This window comes from Ictalurus furcatus, chromosome 4, assembly GCF_023375685.1.
Source record: "Ictalurus furcatus strain D&B chromosome 4, Billie_1.0, whole genome shotgun sequence".
In the NCBI taxonomy this organism is placed as follows: Eukaryota; Metazoa; Chordata; class Actinopteri; order Siluriformes; family Ictaluridae; genus Ictalurus; species Ictalurus furcatus.
In genome coordinates, this window is record NC_071258.1 from 10,609,103 (window position 1) to 10,629,403 (window position 20,301).

The 20,301-nt window shown below is 39.3% G+C and overlaps 1 protein-coding gene across 3 annotated transcripts in view; it reads right to left on the minus strand.

Moving 5' to 3' along the window:
• Positions 1–324: 324 nt before the first annotated feature.
• ppfibp1b (PPFIA binding protein 1b) overlaps positions 325–20,301 on the minus strand; it is a 39,261-nt gene continuing 19,284 nt past the window's right edge. The window contains exons 4-28 of one of the 3 annotated variants that reach the window (XM_053622900.1): positions 20,083–20,169; positions 19,173–19,286; positions 18,298–18,429; positions 16,988–17,080; positions 14,628–14,745; positions 14,394–14,426; positions 12,153–12,214; positions 11,960–12,044; positions 11,683–11,816; positions 11,042–11,142; positions 10,412–10,471; positions 9,660–9,720; positions 9,480–9,512; positions 9,219–9,390; positions 7,597–7,738; positions 7,309–7,440; positions 5,402–5,552; positions 3,785–3,896; positions 3,572–3,660; positions 3,131–3,253; positions 2,908–3,033; positions 2,639–2,827; positions 2,346–2,519; positions 1,604–1,669; positions 325–1,521 (exon numbers count right to left, since the gene is read on the minus strand). In XM_053622900.1, coding sequence (XP_053478875.1) covers positions 1,435–1,521; positions 1,604–1,669; positions 2,346–2,519; positions 2,639–2,827; positions 2,908–3,033; positions 3,131–3,253; positions 3,572–3,660; positions 3,785–3,896; positions 5,402–5,552; positions 7,309–7,440; positions 7,597–7,738; positions 9,219–9,390; positions 9,480–9,512; positions 9,660–9,720; positions 10,412–10,471; positions 11,042–11,142; positions 11,683–11,816; positions 11,960–12,044; positions 12,153–12,214; positions 14,394–14,426; positions 14,628–14,745; positions 16,988–17,080; positions 18,298–18,429; positions 19,173–19,286; positions 20,083–20,169 — 2,676 coding nt within the window. In that variant the 3' untranslated portion in view covers positions 325–1,434. The remainder of the gene's footprint in view (positions 1,522–1,603; positions 1,670–2,345; positions 2,520–2,638; positions 2,828–2,907; positions 3,034–3,130; positions 3,254–3,571; positions 3,661–3,784; positions 3,897–5,401; positions 5,553–7,308; positions 7,441–7,596; positions 7,739–9,218; positions 9,391–9,479; positions 9,513–9,659; positions 9,721–10,411; positions 10,472–11,041; positions 11,143–11,682; positions 11,817–11,959; positions 12,045–12,152; positions 12,215–14,393; positions 14,427–14,627; positions 14,746–16,987; positions 17,081–18,297; positions 18,430–19,172; positions 19,287–20,082; positions 20,170–20,301) is intronic. The other 2 variants (XM_053622901.1, XM_053622902.1) reach the window with 2 other exon arrangements.

The window sequence follows — 20,301 nt, forward strand, 5'->3', positions numbered from 1 at the left end:
GCGTTTTAAGAACCTGTTCAGCCCTCTCAAATCTAGAACTGCATAGAAACCACTGTCATTACCAAGATTAGACCTAAAGCTGGTGTACAAGAGAAGGGAAAACACTAAAACATTCGGTGTCAGATAATTCCAGGAGTAGGATTGGGAAACACTGATGTTTTCTGGAGATTTTCTGCTCTACACTGATTTGGGTTAGGCTATGGCTTAATCCAGGCCAATCCATGATGGTTCTGAGAGAGGCAGTAACTCAAACCTATTTAGGGCTAAGATAGTAAGAAAAAAAAAATCTATAAGCTGGTAAAGGAAAACACTCCAAAGTATCAATAAATAAGTGTGCTGTAGTTTAATTAATTGGCCTTTTACAAATGAGCATAATAAGAATAATAACACAATACACAAGTATGGCTGGCAAAAAAAAAATCCTTTGATGAGTAATAAGAACAATTTTGATATGTTAATAGATGCACAATATAAAAAAAATGAGAAAAGCTTAAATAACATGCAACTGTACAAACAGGGCAAGTTTTCATTACATTTCATCTTCAGTAATGTCATTATTCTGGTGAGGGTCATGGTTTACATGGTGTATTTCTCAGGAACACTGGACACAAGGTAGGAATACAACCTGTATGGGTTGCCATTCCATCACAAGGTATGTACTGAGTTTTCATAATGTTAACGATATTGAAAGCAAACACAGACATCAATGAGCATATGAGCATACACAACATTCAGGGTCAAATAAACCTTGTATTGATCTATGAAATACTGTGAAAAGTTTTTAAGAAAAATGTACATATGGCAGACATCATGTGACCATAGTGGAATTTCGTAATACTTACTAGGAGTGTTTAACAGGAAGTTGTTTTTTTTTTAAACTATACTTTTTTAAAAATCTAATTTCTTAAAATAAATTCTATTATTCAGAGGCTAAAAGTGTCATTGTGCTCGGTTTGCCATAATGGACACAACAGATGGGTGTGGAAGGCCAGCAGGAAAAAAAAAAAAAACTACATAAAATCTCCAGTCCCTAGTTGGGAGGCAAACTACAGTAGGGCTGCCATTCTTCCCCTTAAAAACTCTCCTTAAAATATGTCGCTGAAGCACAACACATTGTAATCATACAATTTCAAGCAAAGACGAGACTGACTATTCAATATACTCATACATCTGTTCCAGGGAGACATACTGTATTCACAACCGTGACCCATATTTTAGCTTAAAGAATGACACCTACTCTGTACTGTATACTATGGCAAATACTGTATCATGGTTCTTTTATAGGAGTTTACAGAAGGTGAATACACTCATAAGGTATAGCTAGCACTGACGGATTTTGAGAGAGAGCGAGAGAGAGATATGTGCAGAGAGGTTGGCACAGTCAGTTCTGATCACAGCAGCACCACTATGGGCAGTTGTGCCCAAACAATGTCCTCAAACATTGGAGTCATCATCAGTCACGCTGGGGTTGGGCGACGATGTTACAATCTCCTTAAAAAATTCGTCATCTTTCAGCATACTCTGAATCACAAAATATTTGCACTCATTACACATTCTAAAATGTTTAATAAAGATGTTATATTTAACTTGTTGTCCTTTTTACCGTCAAATTGTTGATGCCCTCTGAGAAAGCCCCAATTTGTCGCACAGTTCCCTCTGAGTCCTCCATCTGTGGATACAAAAACAAACAAACAAACAAACAAACAACAAAAAAAAAAAATCAGTGAAACAGTCTAAATTAGGTAAGATGTAACATGTGAAGTTCAATTCACACCTTTCTCATACTCAGGAACACATTACAATTTTAGGAGAAGAAACACTAAAATAAACAAAAGACTGGGTCCAAATGCTGTAGCTGGGATCAAGTTTAAATGGCACAGTCCCACTGATGGTCATGGCTGTCATGGCCTACACAGTCCAGATGGCTGCAGCATCACCAGGCACCATAGATCTCAACACAGCACCAGGGAGCCATGCAGCTCCACAAACACTGCACAATGCAAGCCCAAGCACATTATGGCACAGAGGGCGGAGCAGCCTTGAGGATGCCCAGAATAATGTCACTAATCAAACTGATGCAGTAGATATGCATTGCACATGGAAGACCAAGGCCAGGAGGAATCCTGGATCTGGGTCTGGAGCTCTGCCACAACCGACAACCAGCAGGCAAATTCTACCAACAACCAAAAAATTGAAATGATGCAAAACCTACAGCCAAAAATACAAATCGAAGAAAAATAAAAATAAAATAAAGAACCCGGAAATGTAAATGATCAAGGACAATGATTTCTTGTGGTGTACCAATTAACCTAGCTGATGTCCTTGATGGGTCTTAATAACTCCACCTGTTCTAGTCGGTCTAGGTCGTCCTCATAAATGTGCAGCTCCATGCCTCTAAATCCCTTCTGGAAACTGTGTCCTTTTGGCATCTCGATGTCCATGGGACACACATACTCCTCGTTATCCTCCTGCCTCTTCTTCTTCAAAGTCCCAAAGCTCCCAAATGCCAGTTTTCGTGGCTAGATACAACACAAAATGAGAGTTAAGCCAGATTAAATAAACCAAGATTAAAATAAAAGACAATGGTAACCAGAGTTAAATCTTGTTAAGTCCTATAGTATGGTTTGGTAAGCTGTACCTTGACCTTAGCGGTTGCAGTGAGTAAAGCGTAGTCAGGATTCTCCATACACTCCTGCTTCGTCTGCTGGGCCTCTGAGCCCACCAGCAGGTTAAAATGAGTAGCCAGGTGCCTTCGGAGCAAGGTCTTGTTGGGAGGAATGTTCAGAAGCAGCGCCATTGTCTCCACGTTAAAGCGAGGCTCTAGAACCTGAACACACAAATACATGCCCATTCAAGACTCATCCAATCTCAAACATTTTCAGGATAGTTATCCTCCTTACAGCTCACCATCAGTCCTCCATGGACGCCGCTGCCCCTTAGATTGGGTGCGTATTCGGCCAGATCTACAGAACGCAGCCACTCCATCACACGGTGATTGGTCCACTGAGAGATTTCAGCTGGAGTGATGTTGTTCTAGGAAGACAGACAGAAAGACAGATAGAAAGAACATAGCTTATACAAAGCATTAATGGAATACAATATTATGGAAATATTTCAGCAGCACATGTACCTCATCTGAGGGTCTACGGCGCAGACAGTTGGGCTCGTAATTGTTGAGGCGGAGAACTTGGATTGCTCGCTTAATGCTGAGGTGATGCAGCACACTGCCCACTTTCAGAGACAGCAGGTCATCCTGACAAGCATGACAGAGCTTATTGTAAAATGTATTCAAACTACACTGTATTCAAAGTGTTAAAAGTGTACTGCCCAGTCTCAAGTTTTGCTTGCTCAGAAAATGACTAGGTTAAAAAGTGGTAAGGTAATAACGTATGGTGAACTAGTCTGTGAGTGTATTAATACAGACTAAGGGAAACGAATGGGTTTATGATTATTATCCTCTTCTTAGAAAGTTTCTCATGTAGCACACTGTGTTTGTGCCTTCGACAAAAAGTCAGCAAGACGTCGGTCAACATTTCTGCTATTAGATGTGGTGTTCTATCCTAAAACTCACCACGGTCATGTAGTGAAGCATTCGCCCATCCACTTTTGCCTCATCAAACTGAGTTTTGTACTGAGGAAGTCCAATATCATCAAGCCATCCTGGGTGAAGTTATCGGAAATAAATATAACGGCGGAAACACTTAAAATTGTTAAATGAAACTTAAAATTGTTAAATAAAAAAGTGGAAAATTGGATAGTGGAAATTAGAAAAACCATTCCTTACTTGTTACCCATTGGTAGTCTAGTTTGCCCTTGTTGTCATCCTCCTCAGAGCCCAGTGCTTGTAGGGCCAGTTGCAGTTTCTTCCTGTGGAGAGGATGCTTGATACCCAGCTCCTATACACACACACACACACACACACACACACACACACTCTCTGAGTACTATCACACCTCTGTGTGTTGTTTAAAATATAAAATATAAATACCACATCTCAATGTGCTGTTTAGTTTCAGGACCACAGAGATTGGTGAGGATCACAGAATGTAAACAGCTTTGTACAGTAAAGCAGAGTTTTCACCATTAATACAAATACTTTTAAAGTAAAGCATTCAATTAAAGATTGAAGATTCATTGTATCGTCCATCGGAGGGTAAAAATCTGCCACCAAACAGCACCAAATACTAGCTCAGGGTCGAAATAATCTCAATCAAATATATCAAGTAGTGGTGTAACACAATATCTGTATCTGTATCTAAACTTGAAGTTGCCTATTTTTTTTTTCAATTACATTTGAAAACCTCATCACTGTGCCCGCTGAAACTCTGGGGGGTGGGGGGGGGGGTTAAAAATGCCAGTACTGTCAGTATGGTCTGCGAATTCTGGCTCTGAGAGACCTTCAGCCTCAGCTACAGCACTCAAGTTCATAATGCGTCTCAACTAGAGCCTAATATAATTACAATCTAATTACAAACATCCATCCATCCATCCATCTTCTAAACCGCTTATCCTTTTCAGGGTCATGGGGAACCTGGAGCCTATCACAGGGAGCATCGGGCACAAGGCGAGGTACACCCTGGACAGGGTGCCAATAACTACAAACATTCCAATTCAATATTAACCAACACATCCAAAACAACATATTAAAGGTGTTCATTTTTCTTCACAGCTTTTGCTTGTTTGATAACAACTCAGTAAAAAGTAAAAAAAAAGAAAAAAAAAAAGAAAAAAAGAAAAAAAAAAAAAAAAAAGGAACCAGTATAAAAACCAGGATTTTCTCTACAAAGAATCTATAAAGCTGTGCCAGGATCACATTATTCACGTTATGTCATTTTTAAAATGTTTTTAGCTTATTTTATATATTTACAAAAAAAGGTTATAACTGCATAATACACAAGTGGAAAAATATGACTCATCAACTTCTAGATACTGGAAGTTTGCCACCATGACCACACCCTGTTCTAGTATAGACAGTGTTTCTTTCATGGACTGGGGTATAGCGCCATGGGCGTAACCTGACCTGTGCATTCGAAAAGTTTTTCTTTAGCCCTGAATAATTCTTCACTTGGAGCGGTTTGTCACTACGTAACATCGTACAACATCAGTAAAAGAAGACAGCAGTGTTGTAATTTTGTATCTACAGTGAACGGAGGCAAGACCAATCAGACAGGGTTTACAGGAGTTACCAGTTACGTGAACATGATATGAGCAGAGCATAAGTAGCTAAATCCATACAGTGATAGCTTAGTTGTGCCTCCCCTTGGCTAGCGTTACCCCTGTATAATGCTCTCCCCTCAACACCCAGGTATAACTGTCTGGTTGTAGAGATGCAACCACTGAAACCATAACACATTTTATCCAAAATACATACCAATTTGTATATGATGAACCGAATGCTCACCTTTTCTAAATTCTGTGGAGAAGCCTGCAGGAGAGTTTGTCCTGAGGAAATCCACTGTCTGGCCAGGTTCACGTACAGGCCCAGTCCCTGCTCCTGCATCCAATCGCACACCTGCTCCCGGGACCAACGCGCAAATGGAGCATCCACCTCACTGATGCACACACAATACAAGTACAAACAATTTCAGGTCCCAAGTGAGGCAGTGTAAGCAATGTGTGAGTCTGATATTTCAAAATTGAGAACCTGGTGTGGTGGCCTGATACAACCCATGGGGTGTGTCTCAATCAGCTCCCTAATTCAGTAGTTCACTAATTCACTGATCAGGGAGTCAGCCATTTTAAGGGCTGTCTCAATCACAAAATCCTTCCAGTGCACTGGAACGTTCGCTCCCTTAAAGAAAAATCCCACACCGCACCTCAAAAACCAGGAAGCATTGATGCTCACTATGTTCCCTTATTGGAAGTGACATGCTTTCTGAAGCCTCTCAAAAAAAAAAAAAAAAAGGTGGAACTCTCTGCCAACTTCTGGCTACAGATGTAAGTAGCATGCTATTGTTGTTGTAAATCTCAAACGATTACTTACATTTTAACGTTAGAGGTTCTATATACGGTTTGTTGGAGACTAACAACTTTTAAATGTTTAATGATTAAAAATAAATAAATCTACATGCTTGCCTACAATCCTGCTTGACATATTTCTGTCACAGAAATGCATGTGATTAAGCTTAGAAATTTATAAGACATATAAAAGTTAAATATTAGTTTTTAATTTTTGGTAATGTTTTAAAATGCGAGTATGTGATCATGTTGCCAGAAATTCAGTTATCAGTGACCCAATGTGTAGTGAGCCAGGATCCTTACCAGTGCCCGAACTCCATATACTGATTCATGATCTAGGGAGCTGGTTGAGACACACCCATGGTTACATGGTGATATTTTCTACTATACTGTATATAGTTACATACACTTTCCTGAACAGTAAAATTTTTTTTTTTTTTAAATTACACGTTCAGTGTGGTTTTTTTTCCGTCTAATATCCATTGTAGAAACTGTGAATTGTCTCCATACACCTGACATTTTTCACAGTTTTTCGTTAGATTTTAACACATTGGTGCAGAGCTATTTAATCTACATTTTTAGCCGTTTTCCCCCTCTTTTTGCCAAAATGATTACTATTTTTTAAAATCATTTTCCACCAAAGAATTGTCAGTACATTTCTAATAAATATAATAAATACATTTATTTTATTTTAGTTAAGCTTAACTTAGTCAAACCTCCATTGATGGATTTTCACATTAATGAATGCAGAACATTCTCCATTAACCTTGACGGAACGTATCAGCGCAACTTTCCAGCTGGAACATCGAGTCGAGAGTGCACTGGATGTGCACTTATTAACGTGAGACTGGGGAATTGGTTGCGGCTTCCAACTGTCAAACACTGAATGAGCTCGAAAACACTACGTGACTGTCAAATCATTCCAGATTCGTATGTCAGTGGGAGCTAAAAAGCAGACTGCTATTCTAGTGGATTTTTCATCTGACTGTACTTTTAAACATATTTAGGCTGACTGACTGTTTTTACCACTGTGTTCATTAAACTGGCTCCTAACCCAACATGATAAGAAAACAGCCTAAACAAAGAAGAGATGTCAAAGTATATAGAGGCAGAAAACCCAGCTTTCATCTTTTTCTGACTGTCTGCAGAATTCAGCCACAGCGACATCCAGGCTATTCCCAGACCTCCACACATTTATCGAAAACAGCTATTTAATGCAAGCACCAGTATTTTTTTATGTGCATGAGGGCTTTGGTTCACCACCAGGGGGTGCGCGCTTCACATATGTTAGTGTTGGATTGTTTACTTGATCAGCAAGCGCAGCCCACCCTTGTGTGAACACTGACTGACCTGTTAGTGCTGTGCAGGTCACGTGACCACCCCAGTCTGGGCCCGGCTGTGGCTCGGACTCCTCCCCGCTTGAACTCATTTTCTGATAAGTTGTCATCCAAGGTGAATGTGGTTGACTGACTTCTTGTAAGCCTTTAGTGAAGAGTAGTGTATACAGATTTACTTAAAAGTAGGGGATTTGAGAATGCCTAATGCCCCAATACTATTGTGCATGTATGTTGCAAAAAGTAATTATAACATTAGAAAAAACTAAAGGGGCAACGTTTCAGTGTTAGACAGTCTACTCACTTTCCTATGAATGCTTTGATTCCCTTAGACTTCTTCTTGCCCTCTAGGCAGCTGGAGAGAGTGTGTGTGCTGTCACTGTTGCTTGACTTCTGCGGCATCCCTGCAAGATCCAGATGGTCCATGCCGTCACGCTCCGTCTCAGCTGTTCAAACACACACACACAGCAGAAATTACATGACCAACAAGTTACATTCTTATAACAAGAACACCCATTCTTGTTAGATTTCACAAGAAAGAAATAAAAGTTCATGCTAATTCAAAGTAATTACACAAATGTATTCATAAAGTTCAGTGGACAACCATCCTACAACAAATACTACAGACACCGCTACAGGACATCAATGTGAATGGAATCTGTTGAGAATAAAAGAGTAACTGACGCTGAGGGAAACAGAAAAGCCATGCATACATGCATGCTTTAAAAAAAACAACTAACTAATACACAAGGCAGCATTTTTATAAAAGGGTGATATTAAATAGATGAGGGGTGCAGCACTTTAAAGCCAGTTCTGTTGCATATAACAGCGCTGGTCTGGACTATGTGTATGGGAACACAGTTGTGTGAATGTGGTGAAATTGGATAAGTGGAGGAATGTGGTTCTGGAATAACATGTTACTGGGAGGCGCTACATTTCCATATCCTGCAAACCCAGCCGGCTCCTTCTGGTAAAGTGGCATGAGTGGAATGACAAAGCACACCAAAGACGTCAGAAAATTCAGCAGGGTACTTCATTTATCATTACTGCTCAGTTCTGCTTGCTTTTAGAAAGATGGAATAAAGATACATGAAAAATAAGATGGATTTTCACACGGAATTTTGGCTGACTTCACTACAGTGTATAGCAGACATGCAATACCTTAACCTTAACAGAGATGTGAATATTTAAAGGAAAGATCCTGAATGACTTGCATATCAATATTTATCAGCAATATGGGATGGGATGTTCAATTGTGCAAAAGATCTACTTTACAAAATCACAAAACACATCACAAATATTCAATATAAACACATTTAACGTGTTTCAGGGGGCAATTTTTCCTTTAAGGAAGGAGAGGTGAGAGAGGAGGCACTCAGACCACTCAGACTGTGGTTGTAGACTTCACACAACACACGCATCATCAAACCGATGTCAAAGGAAGAAAAGATAAAAAAGTAAGGTTAGGCAATTAAGTAAAACACACTCTTTCTTTGGACAGATATGTTGCACTGATAATTCTGTTAAGATCATTTAAAGAAGATAAAGCAAAATGTTACTTTTTCATTATTTTCTGAATGGTTAACTATTTGGGCGGCTGTGGTTTAGGTGATGGAGCGAGTTGTACACTAATCGTAGGATTGGCGGTTCGATTCCCGGCCCACATGACTCCACATGCCGAAGTGTCCTTGGTTAAGACACTGAACCCCAAGTTGCTCCCAATGGCAACTTAGTGCCTTGCATGGCAGCTCTGCTACCATTGGTGTCTGAGTGTGTGTGTGAATGGGTGAATTAGACACAGTGTAAAGTGCTTTGGATAAAAGTGCTATATAAGTGCAGACCATTTACCATTTAAGGACCTTTAAAAGTACTGCTGATGAAGATTTCTCAGGTACACAATACTACTCAAAAAGAAAGTAGGTTTACCAAGATTTGGAGCACTGGCTGTTCTCTTGCCTCCTCTGAGCTTAAAGAAACCTCGTCCAAATGAGGATCTCGCCTTCTTTGTACCAAAAGCGTCATCTTCAACCGCACGGGCACTACTGGTGGACTTCGGTGGTAAGGTCGTAATCTTGTTGAACTCCTCAAAAGCACGACTCTACAGCAACATGACATATTAGTTCACAAGCATCTCACACAATATCTGAGTTAAGAATTGCAGAGAAAATGGTGATGAGCAAAACCTACCTCTGCTGGACTCTTTCCAACTGCCAAAGGCCTCTGGGATTTAACAAAAATAAAAAAAGAAAAGAAAAAAGAGGTTTTTTAATAAATATAGACTAATTAAGCTTTACTGAGACACACAAATAATGCTGCTATTGGTAAACCCGAAATTTCCCCAAAATCAGTCAGTGGAATGAACTTCACCTTTTCACTAGTGTTGCCATCCAGTTTGCTCAGGCTGCTAGATTTGGGGACCTCCACCCCTCTGCAGGAAGAAGAAACCATTTTTATCATTCTTTATCAACCAAAACCTCTGAAGCATTAAACCACTGATACGATTGAGCACAATTTCAGTTAGATTGATTTTACTAGACAAACTTCAGCAATGTGATTTTAATAAAACTATCTTTGTAAAGTTCCACAGACTGACAAACCAAAGATGGATGTACATGTGACAGGTGCATCTCTAAACAACATGGCCATACCAAGTTCACTTATAACTGCACCGAAATTATAACTGTCAGAGTTGTAAAAACAGATTTTTTTGCACATAATGTAAGTGATAATATGAACATGCATTGAAAGAGGAACTATCAGAGCGATCACTTGGATGGAAACTTGGCTACTCTCGATTTGTCCTGGAAATCATCTGCAATCACCAATTTTCCTCCCCAGGTAACATAATTCAGCTCAAATAGAGCTTTAGATATTTCAATCCTGAATACCAATCCTGAAGAAATCAAATGAGTTACACCAAGCATAAATGGCAACAACACAGATTTATCTCTTTTACGTTATGGTCAAGCAAAAACACTTTTTGCTCATCAGGAGACCATAACAGAGAGGATAATTCATGTATTAAAACAAACAGAACTCTTGACAGGTTGCAAACCTGGGGATGATTTCAGATAAACTGCTGCGAAACCTCCACCTTTTTGCAACTCAAACATACTCACTCCAGACTGGTATTTATGGCAGGCTCCTGTGACTGACTTGGCTCCTGATGCACTGCATCACTACACAGGATAAACACACATGTATTGGAATGCTAGCATGGAGGGAAAGGAGTGACGGACAAGCAAGTTTGGGATGTAAACAAAAAAAAAAAGTCACATGATGATGAGGAATAAAACGGAGTGAAAAGTGAAGGAAAAAAATGCAAGGAGATGCTGGATATGACCAAGCACTGTGGTTATAATATGTAGAGACAAGGGAGAGCAGCTAATATTATGCATTATATATTAATTAATTATTAGACTAACATATTTATAGAAGGTTGAGATAGTGAGATGCAAAGAGAGTTGAAAGGAATAATATGGACTATATAGGAGACATGACAAAGAACAAGTGAATGATCTTGTGAATTGAGCAGAAATGTAATAAAAGGATTACGGATGAGTCTCTTAGTGATAAATGTATTGGGTTTTCTACTTTATTTCGAAATTGCATTATCATTCTAGTGCTGTTCTTTCTGTGATCCGGTCACACTGATAGATGGCCAGCCTGCCAGCCAGGGGGCTAGTATTTATATATTTCCAGAAAGCAGATCCAGTATGAGGTTGTGTTAAGTGATTTGAAAAGCTCACCTCTGTGACTCCACTGGCTCCAGGTCTATATCAGTCTCTAGTCTGGGTTGTGGTGTGGATGCGAGTGAAGAGACATGCAGCGTGCTGACAAACGTTGTTGGCTAAGCACAGAAACAAAAAAGACAGAGAAGAAGTGTAGATTAGTACAGTTATGGCTTTAGAAGCCATAACTGCAACCAGACGATTCCGATAACTGGAGATCAGTCTTTCGCTTACTTAAAGATGGGAGCAAATACTTTTTCATAGCCCTGTAGATAAACTTGGCCCAATGAGCTGTCTACTTCTGGCTTGTTATACCTTAAAGTGAGCGTCTTGAATGTTGTAATTGAAATGAATCCTCCATGCTGTGCAAAGCTCTAATATGAACCATATGCAGACTCAGAGAGAGGCTTGGATGTGACAGGGAGTGTCAACTGCTCATGTTGGCTCAAGCCTCACAAAGTTCAAAAATAAAACATTTTCAAGGGTCTCAAAGAAAGCTTGGCGAGCTAAAACAGAAACAATACATCATCTGAAACCATGCCATAGAGCCAAACGAGAAACAGTAAATAACAAAAGCTCTAAAGTCCTACCACTGCACGCAAGACTGTCTGGCGTTGAGATAACGTCTGTTTCAGATGCATTGAATTTAGATGCCATACCTCATCTTGACTCTTTACTTCCTCAGCACATGACAGGATGGACTTCTCGGCATCCATGGAAACCGACATTGCAGCTGACATGGAGAGAGAGCTGTCGCTGTGGCTCTCATCGCTTTCTTCTTCTTTCGATTTATCTGAAAACAAAGTAGAAAGGAAAGAGCGATTTAATTGGATCTGATTTGACTGAACACGGACAGATTTAGACAGATTCAGATTGAGCAGGCAGATTTGAGCATCAAATATCATTTAACAACAGTCAGGTGTAAACTCTGTTCACCTTTTCTCCCTTGCACTGACATGACCATGTCTTGCACCTTCTTGTAACGTGTAAGCGACTGCCGAAGCTCCTCAATCTTGCGATCCTATTGAGCAGGCACGAAAGATACACAGATTAAAATCACAGTTTTTAAAAAAAAAAATCACCCAAACACCGAAAACACTAAAAATGTAATGAATATCGGAGGAAGTACCTTTTCTTCATTGGCTGCCATAAGTGACTCAACTGCTTTCTTCATTCTTTGCACTTCCAAATCTGCAATGCACAGACTGTGTAGTAAAACAAGAGTGAAGGAATATCTACGTTTTGACAGCCAAATGAACACGTGGACGCTGACACAAGGCGGACAACAGAACATAAATTCCAGTGTTATAGAGGGAGCTGAGGTCCAGCAGTGACGGCATCGCATATGGACGAGCTCCATACAGTTTACTGTGAGAGTGGAGTGCACAGACCTCCAGCCTCAGAGACGTCCTAGGAAGAATTATGTAGGGAAGGGAAGGAAAGAAAGGATGTGGAGAGCTGACAAACGTGTTGACAGGAGCTGGAGGGCAGAAGAGGTGTTACTGTTAATGCACACAGGCAAGAAAAAAAAAAAAAAACACAGTGCTTGCTGGGCAAAACTGTGTAAACAGGAAACATCCAACATGCTGAACGTCTGCGAGATACTTGCAAGCTGGTTTAGACTGTCTTGGTATCTTAGTATGTATTTGAAGTGAACACTCCAGCGAGTTTTCTAATGTAATCGACATCAATGTGTCTGTGCTTAGCACAAACAGGAAATCAGACATGTTTCCCCTGACATGAGAAAAGAAAACACAACCCATTTATTTGAAATTCACTTATAATGGAGGTTTAAGGGGAAAAACTACAATTGTTACACTCTAACAATAAAGATCCTTCATCTTCAGTAGGCACTTTATCCTGAACAGGGGTGCAGCGAATCTGGAGCCTATCCCAGGAACACTGGCTTCCAAGGTGGGAATATACTCTGGGCAATGCAACATAGTCAATCCACCTACTGGCATGTTTTTGCAAAGTGAGGAGAAACCAGAGAACCCGGAGGAAGCCCACAGGGACATAGTGAGAACATACGAAACCCCATACGGACAGTAAACCGTATTCAGGATAGAACCGGGGACGCTGGATCTGTGAGGAGGCAACAGTGGGGTGCCGCAAAAAAATATAAACAAAAAAGTAATTCTATTTACGTTTTCCTGAACATTCTGCAGTATTCAGGAACAACAGGGCAGAAACTGACTACACTGCTAAAGCAAATTCTTCCTTCTGTAAAAGTAGCACCATCTTGGAACGGATGGAAAGCAAAGATTTAATTTACAAATACCTTTGACTTAAGAGTTAACGAGTACACTGAACAAGAATATGTGATGACAATACTTCCCCAACACCTGCCCTTAGACTTCCATTATATCAGAGTTTTGCATAAATAGGGTTTCAGTTCTTTCCTCAGTACAGGGGAAACGTATGGAAGCCCAGTTCCGCCACGGAGGAAAGAAAGGAAAAAGAAAAAAGAAAAAGAAAAAAAAGGTAATTGCGACTTCATACCTCACAATTCTGACTTTTTTCCCCCTTGGAATTATGACTATATATATATATATCACAATTCTTATTTTGAGTTAACATCTCACAATTTTGACATTTTTCCTCACAATTCCGAGTTCAATATCATAAGTTTATTTTATTTCTTGCAATTATGTGTTTCCATCCCACAATTTTGACTTTGATTTTTTTACTCACAATTTAAACATCCACTTGACACAGTACCTGAAATGTGACTTCAGGTCATGAGCATGTGCTAGCGTCTGGGTTTTCCTTGTCTTGACTAGCTATTTTGCAAAGATTTTTGGAATTTTGCAAAGGGGGGCAGTGGTGGTTTGGCGGTTAAGTCTCTGGGTTACTGATCGGAACGTTGGGGGTTCAAGCCCCGGCACTGCCAAGCTGCCACTGTTGGGCCCTTGAGCAAGGCCCTTAACCCTCTCTGCTCCTGGGGCGATATCATGGCTGACCCTGCACTCAGACCCCAGCTTCCTGACGTGCGAAGAAAAGAATTTCACTGTGCATATGTGACCAATAAAGTCTCATTATCATTATTTATAGAGAACAGTTGGTGCTTTGAAAGCCGGAAACAGGCTTTCATAGAAATGTGTTCAAATACTTGTCAATAGAAATTGTTCGAACACTACAGATGTGGTGGATTGTGACTAGATTGAAAAAACACTGGAGTATTCCACTGGAATATTTTCCCTTTTATAACTTGTAACTTGTGTTTGTAATGACTGGCTCCGGGATCAATAAGTTGTCATTTCATAGAAATGCAAGCACAATGAGTACATACATGCAGACTGTGAAGGAAGAACAGAAGTGAGCAAGACAACAGGCGTGAATGATTACATAGAAGGTAAGCCTCCCTTACGTTTCTCTTTGAGCCTCTGCTTAAAAGTATCCTCTGCATGGACAGAGACAGAGTAATGAAATACAATATCTGTCGTTACACTTCTTGTTAATTGGATATGCACTGAGTATTAAGAATAAAAATAAAACAAGGTCCATTACAGCGCCGCGTTCTTCGTCACAGTGACATGTCAGAACCTGGCTCTGCATCAGGGCAATTCCCACAGCGTGTTGGAGCAGGTTGATGTGGACTCACCTCTCTCAGTGGTCTCTAAGCATGCGGGTGTGGGCGATCTGGACCCTGTCTCATCCTGTAGCCTCCTTAGTTCTCCATCTTTACCATCTAACTGCCTTCTTAATATAGCCAACTCCTCCTAAAAAACAAAAACAAAAAATAGGTCATAAAAGAAGTGCTGAGTTTGAAACACTATAACAACTATCAACAAATCATGACCATGCCCCCACCCTCCCCCCCCTTCAAATCATACACATGGCAGATACTTGGAACAGGATAATTTTCAGAAGCTGCAACTTTGGAGCATTTAGCAATTTACTGTCTCACCCAAAAGATTCCCAAGCCTAAAGTGTCTAAAATTAAAGCATAGCTGTGGTTAGCAAAACATGCTGAGTTCTTTCTCTGCGGCTCAGATGTTATCGTGGAAAACGTTGTATAGTTAATAAATAAACCTTTCAAATCTTATACTTATATATAACATTTAGACTGAGAACATTAAACTATAGATTATCTGTTCTTTCTGCAAGAATATTTGAGGCTTTAGAATTTACAGTTTTTATTAAATGGCCAACTCTATTCTCAAAAGAAAAGCAAAAAAGTTAAAAAGAAAAAGAAAAAACTTAGGGAAGTTTTGGTTAGTGAGCATTGCAATGTACTGTACTAACGGGAAAGTTGAGGGTTTTTAAAAATATATTTTTAATGATATTTTTTTAAGATCACTTCTTTTTTGAGAGCTGTCTAAATGGTTAATTTGACTGCTATTTTGGGATTCTACATGTTGAAAACACAAGACATAAGTAATACATAAGTAATAAATCTGGTTTGTAATTTTTTTCCCACAGTGCAATGTGTTTTGCAGAATAATTGAATCCTCTACACACACCCAAGTGTGGGTGTTCTGTCTGTAATGAACCCATCTGCTGTATTCAGTAACCCAGGGGTAATGAAGGAGCTTACTTGAGCCATTAATGCTGGCTGAAAACATTTGTTAATTCAAACACAGCAATCCTACAGTCCTACAATAGATAGCTCATGCATCAGAAAAGTGCAGTTATATCAGTTAGTAGGTATTTCAGGTTTGTTTTCATCTTACAACAAGGAAACACTATGTAAGTGACAAATGGCTGTGTCTGAAAAGCTTTTATACAGTGGTGCTTGAAAGTTTGTAAATTAACATTTTCTATATTTCTGCATAAATATCACCTACAACATCGTCAGATATTCACACAAGTCCTAAAGGTAGATAAAGAGAACCCAATTAAACAAATGAAAAAAATATTGTACTTGGTCATTTACTTATTGAAGAAAATGATCCAATATTACATATCTGTGAGTGGAGATTATATATATATATATATATATATATATATATATATATATATATATATATATATATATATATGGAAACTTCTAAAGGGTTCACAAACTTTAAAGGACCATTGTATGAGAAAGAAAATATAAACCAGTGAAAATATTTAATGTTTTACACTTTAAACTTTAGGGGGCGGGAAATTAAATGAAAATATATTCCTAATATACACAATATGTGCAAATGCAATCAAGTAATACAATTACAACAGCAGCAAGGTAGGCCAACCTCGAGTGCCTGGATTTTGTGTTCCTTCCTCTGTTTTTCATACTGCATCTGGCCCATTTTGATTTTCAGGCTAGACAGTCTTGCCATTAGCGACTAGCAGTGCACATTAGCCAGGAAAGAAGAGAGAAAGAAACTGAGTAGAGAGGAAAAACAGACACTTGAAGAAGGAATGATGCAGCGTAAAGTCAACCCAGGTTATCACAAAGCTCAATAAATTTGAAGAAAAAGTGGAGGAAAGGATTAGAGGTCGACCAATTGATCCGTTTTGGCGATTAATTGGCACTGATAACTGATTGCTGGAGCTATCGGTTATCGGCAAAAATCCACACACATAGTTTTTCCTGTTGCGCCTGTTGCAGGAGCGGCTGAGAAGGGTCCGCTGTCATTATACAGTACGAGAGTGTCCTCTAGAGGCGAAATAAAAAATATATATATTTTTTTATTTTTAATTCATTTTGGATTTGTTATTTGGAGTGTTACTTTTTTTGCTTGAATATTTCTTCTTTTTAGAAAAAAAGTACAGTACATTTTCATGGTACCGTCAGTATTGTTTATTTTTGTAATATTTTACTTTGAGTGTTACGTTTTCATTCAGTATCAATTTTAACATCTTTCACTTGATTAATCGGTTATCGGCAGTTACTGCCCAACTTAGTTATCAATACCTGTAAAATCCACTAACGGTCGACCTCTAAAAAGGATAAAGCAGTGAAAACAGAAAATAAAAATCATTTCTTTTCTGATACAATAGCAGACTAAGATAAATGTCAATCATCCAGCTCACCTTGGTAGACTTCAGTTTCTTCTCATACTGCATCCGTTCGGTCTCCATCTCAGAAATGCGATACCTCAGCTCATTTATCTCTAGGCTCAAACCCTGAAGAGGAAAAAAGCCCATATTAACAACAGTCCCACACAAATTCCTTGAATTATTGTTCAACTATTATTGAATAACGCTCAATGCAATTTTCCACACAATGTATGCTCAAGTTTCATAAAAGCATGAATGCCATGATAGTCAATCTTAGCCATTGTTCAGAAGCAAGAATCCAGTGACAGCCACTTCCATTCAGCACTAAGGCCTTAGGGTGATAAGCTCTTTGTTAAGAGTGTCAAGCAGCCTTTAGTGAGAAATTTATGATTCAATAAACAAGCGAACAGCCTGAGGCCATAAACAGATTGAACCACTGAAAAGACTCAACAGTGTAAAAGCAGACATATACAATTAAATAAACATTCAAAGAAATACAGATTTCTTTAATACAAAATAATAAAAACCTTAAGAGTTATCTGTCTTGGTGAAAAGTCAGCAGTTTTACAGGTTTTAAGCTTTAGCACAACTTTGTTTGGATCTTCCAGTTACTAGAGAATGAAAACATGGTATTCAAAAGGACAGCTTTTGAAGCTAAAAGAAACACAGGGAAAAAAACATCTGACCTTCTTTTGCTACAAAAAACATTGCTGACCATCCTAGACCAAACACACTTAGAATTCTGTTAACGTTTCTTGTCTAATTCTTGCCAGACAACTGATACTTCAAAAAAGGGACTGGACTAAATCTGCCTGATTTGGTTCATATGCGCTGCTAAATTCATATCTGGTTCAATGAATTCTGTCTGCTTCCTGCATTATTGCTGCAGCATAACTTCATAGTCGTAGACGGTAAACAAATTTACAAGAAGGAAACCGTTTTCAAAAACACTCTGGAAAGATAAAGTCAGCATATGTTTAATTTTGGATAACCTCTTTCTCGTCACACCTCCATACGGAGAACATGAGGCATCCATCTGTTTCCAGCAAGTTTTTCCCCTTGCAAGTTACCACATGTGCTTGTTCACAGCACTACACTAACACAAACCCATCCCATAGACCTGCCCCCGACGCCCACACTCGCAGGAAACTCGGCATTCTCAGACATGCATGTCCACAGTCAGAACAAAGTTTCTGCGGTAGTAAAATATCCAAAGCCACCCAAGATAAAGTTTAGAGTAAAAATGGCATTTGGCAGCCTTTGTTTTGCTTTTTTAGTATTTCAGAAAATGTGATTATATATGTGATGTGATATCATATGTAATCAAATACGTGATCTACAACCTCACTATCTCTGAATCTTCCATCAAAGTCTATTCTCTCCTTCTCCATGGCAGTCAGCTTTAGCTTCAAATTGGAAATCTCAGCCATTAGATCTAGCTTCTGGGTCTCAAGCGCTGACCTACAGATAAGCTCCTGAAAACAAAAGAGGAAGAGAGAAAATACAGGATCAATACATATAAAACAGATAAGGAATCTGGTCCTATGGCAAGATGTTGTTATGCCTGAAGTTATGCAAACCAACACAATGCAGAAGCTCATACAGAATATATATATATATATACATACACACACACACACACACACACACACACACACACACACACACACACACTATATGGCCAAAAGTTTGTGAACACCTGACCATAACATGAGCATCTCTAAATAAGATGTTAGGATTTGCCCATTCATCCAGAAAGAGACTATCCTTGGGCACAGTCTGCGTTTCAGTTCATCCCAAAGGTGTTCAGTGGGGTTGAGATCAGGGCTCTGTGCAGGAGACTCAAGTTCTTCCACTCCAACCTTCTCAAACCATGTCTTCATGGACCCCATTTTGTGCACAGGGGTATCGTCATGCTGGAACAGGGTTGGGCCCTGAGTTCCAGTGAAGGGAAATTGTAATGCTTCAGACATACAAAGACATCCTGTACAATTGTGTGCTTGCAATTTTGTGGGAACAGTCTGAGGAAGACCCACATATAGGTGTGATGGTCAGGTGTCCACCATCATTTGGACATATAGTGTATATGGCTGATGTAATGGGACTTAATTATGTCAAATATATTCTGCAATATGACCTAAATCTAAATTAATTTCAAGACTTGCTTATTACTATTGTCATGGGCAGGTTGCAAAACAGTGACCTTCCAGCAACGCACCTGTTGTAGCATTTCCTCAGTGGAATTCAGTTTTTCACGGTGTTCCTCGAGGCACAAGTCTAGGTCTCTTATTTTTTCTCCTTGGACTTCCACTTGGTCTGTCAAGACACTCACCTGTAAGAAATCATTTTAGTTGTAAAAGCAGGCATCAGTCTAAGAGCATGCAGACAAACTGTCAGACGTGAGAAAAAGCACTTCAGTTCTGTGAGCACTGACCACTGAGAGTGTAAAAAGACCAGGTGATTTTTTATTTCTAATCTTCAACTGTTCAGTTTGGGTGAGTCTGTGCCCATTATAGCCTCAGATTCTTATTCTTGGCTGACAGGAGTGAAACCTGATGTGGTCTTCAGCTGTTGTAGCCCATCCCTCTCAAGGTTCGAGGTTTTGTGCATGCTGATATGCTTTTCTGCTCACCATGAGTGATCATTTGAGTTACTATATCCTTCATGGGGGCTCAAACCAATCTGGCCATTTTCTTTTGACCTTTCTTGGCGTTTCTTTGACAAGGCATTTCCACCCACAGAAATGTTTTGGGGTTTTTTCCGCACCATTCTGTGTAAACTCTAGAGACGGTTGCGTGTGAAATTCCCAGGAGATCAGCAGTGTCTGAAATACTCAAACCAGCCCATCTTGCACCAACAACCATGCCATGATCAAAGTCACACAGATCACACTTTTTCTTCATTCTGATGTTTGATGTGAACATTAACTGACGCTCCTGACCTGTATCTGCATGATTTTATGCATTGTGCTGCTGCCACATGATTGGCTGATTGGATAACGGCATAAATGAACAGGTGTACAGATGTTCCTATTAAAGTGAACTGTGAGTCTATAAATGAATTATTCAACCATGTAGTATCACACAGATTATATATTAATCAAAATAAAGTATATGGTTAAACATTACCTGAAGCACAAGGGATTCCTTGTCAGTTTCAAGCCGATTAAGTCTGTCTTGGTAAATATCACCAGTCACTGAAATGTGCCCATTTGACTGCAACAACCAAACATGATAATTAATGTACAATGACTTTTTAGGACTTTAAAACTTTAAAAGGAAGGTACTTTTCATGAGCTCTTTGTTCATCTACCACCACCTTAAATGGTGAACAGACTAACACAAAAG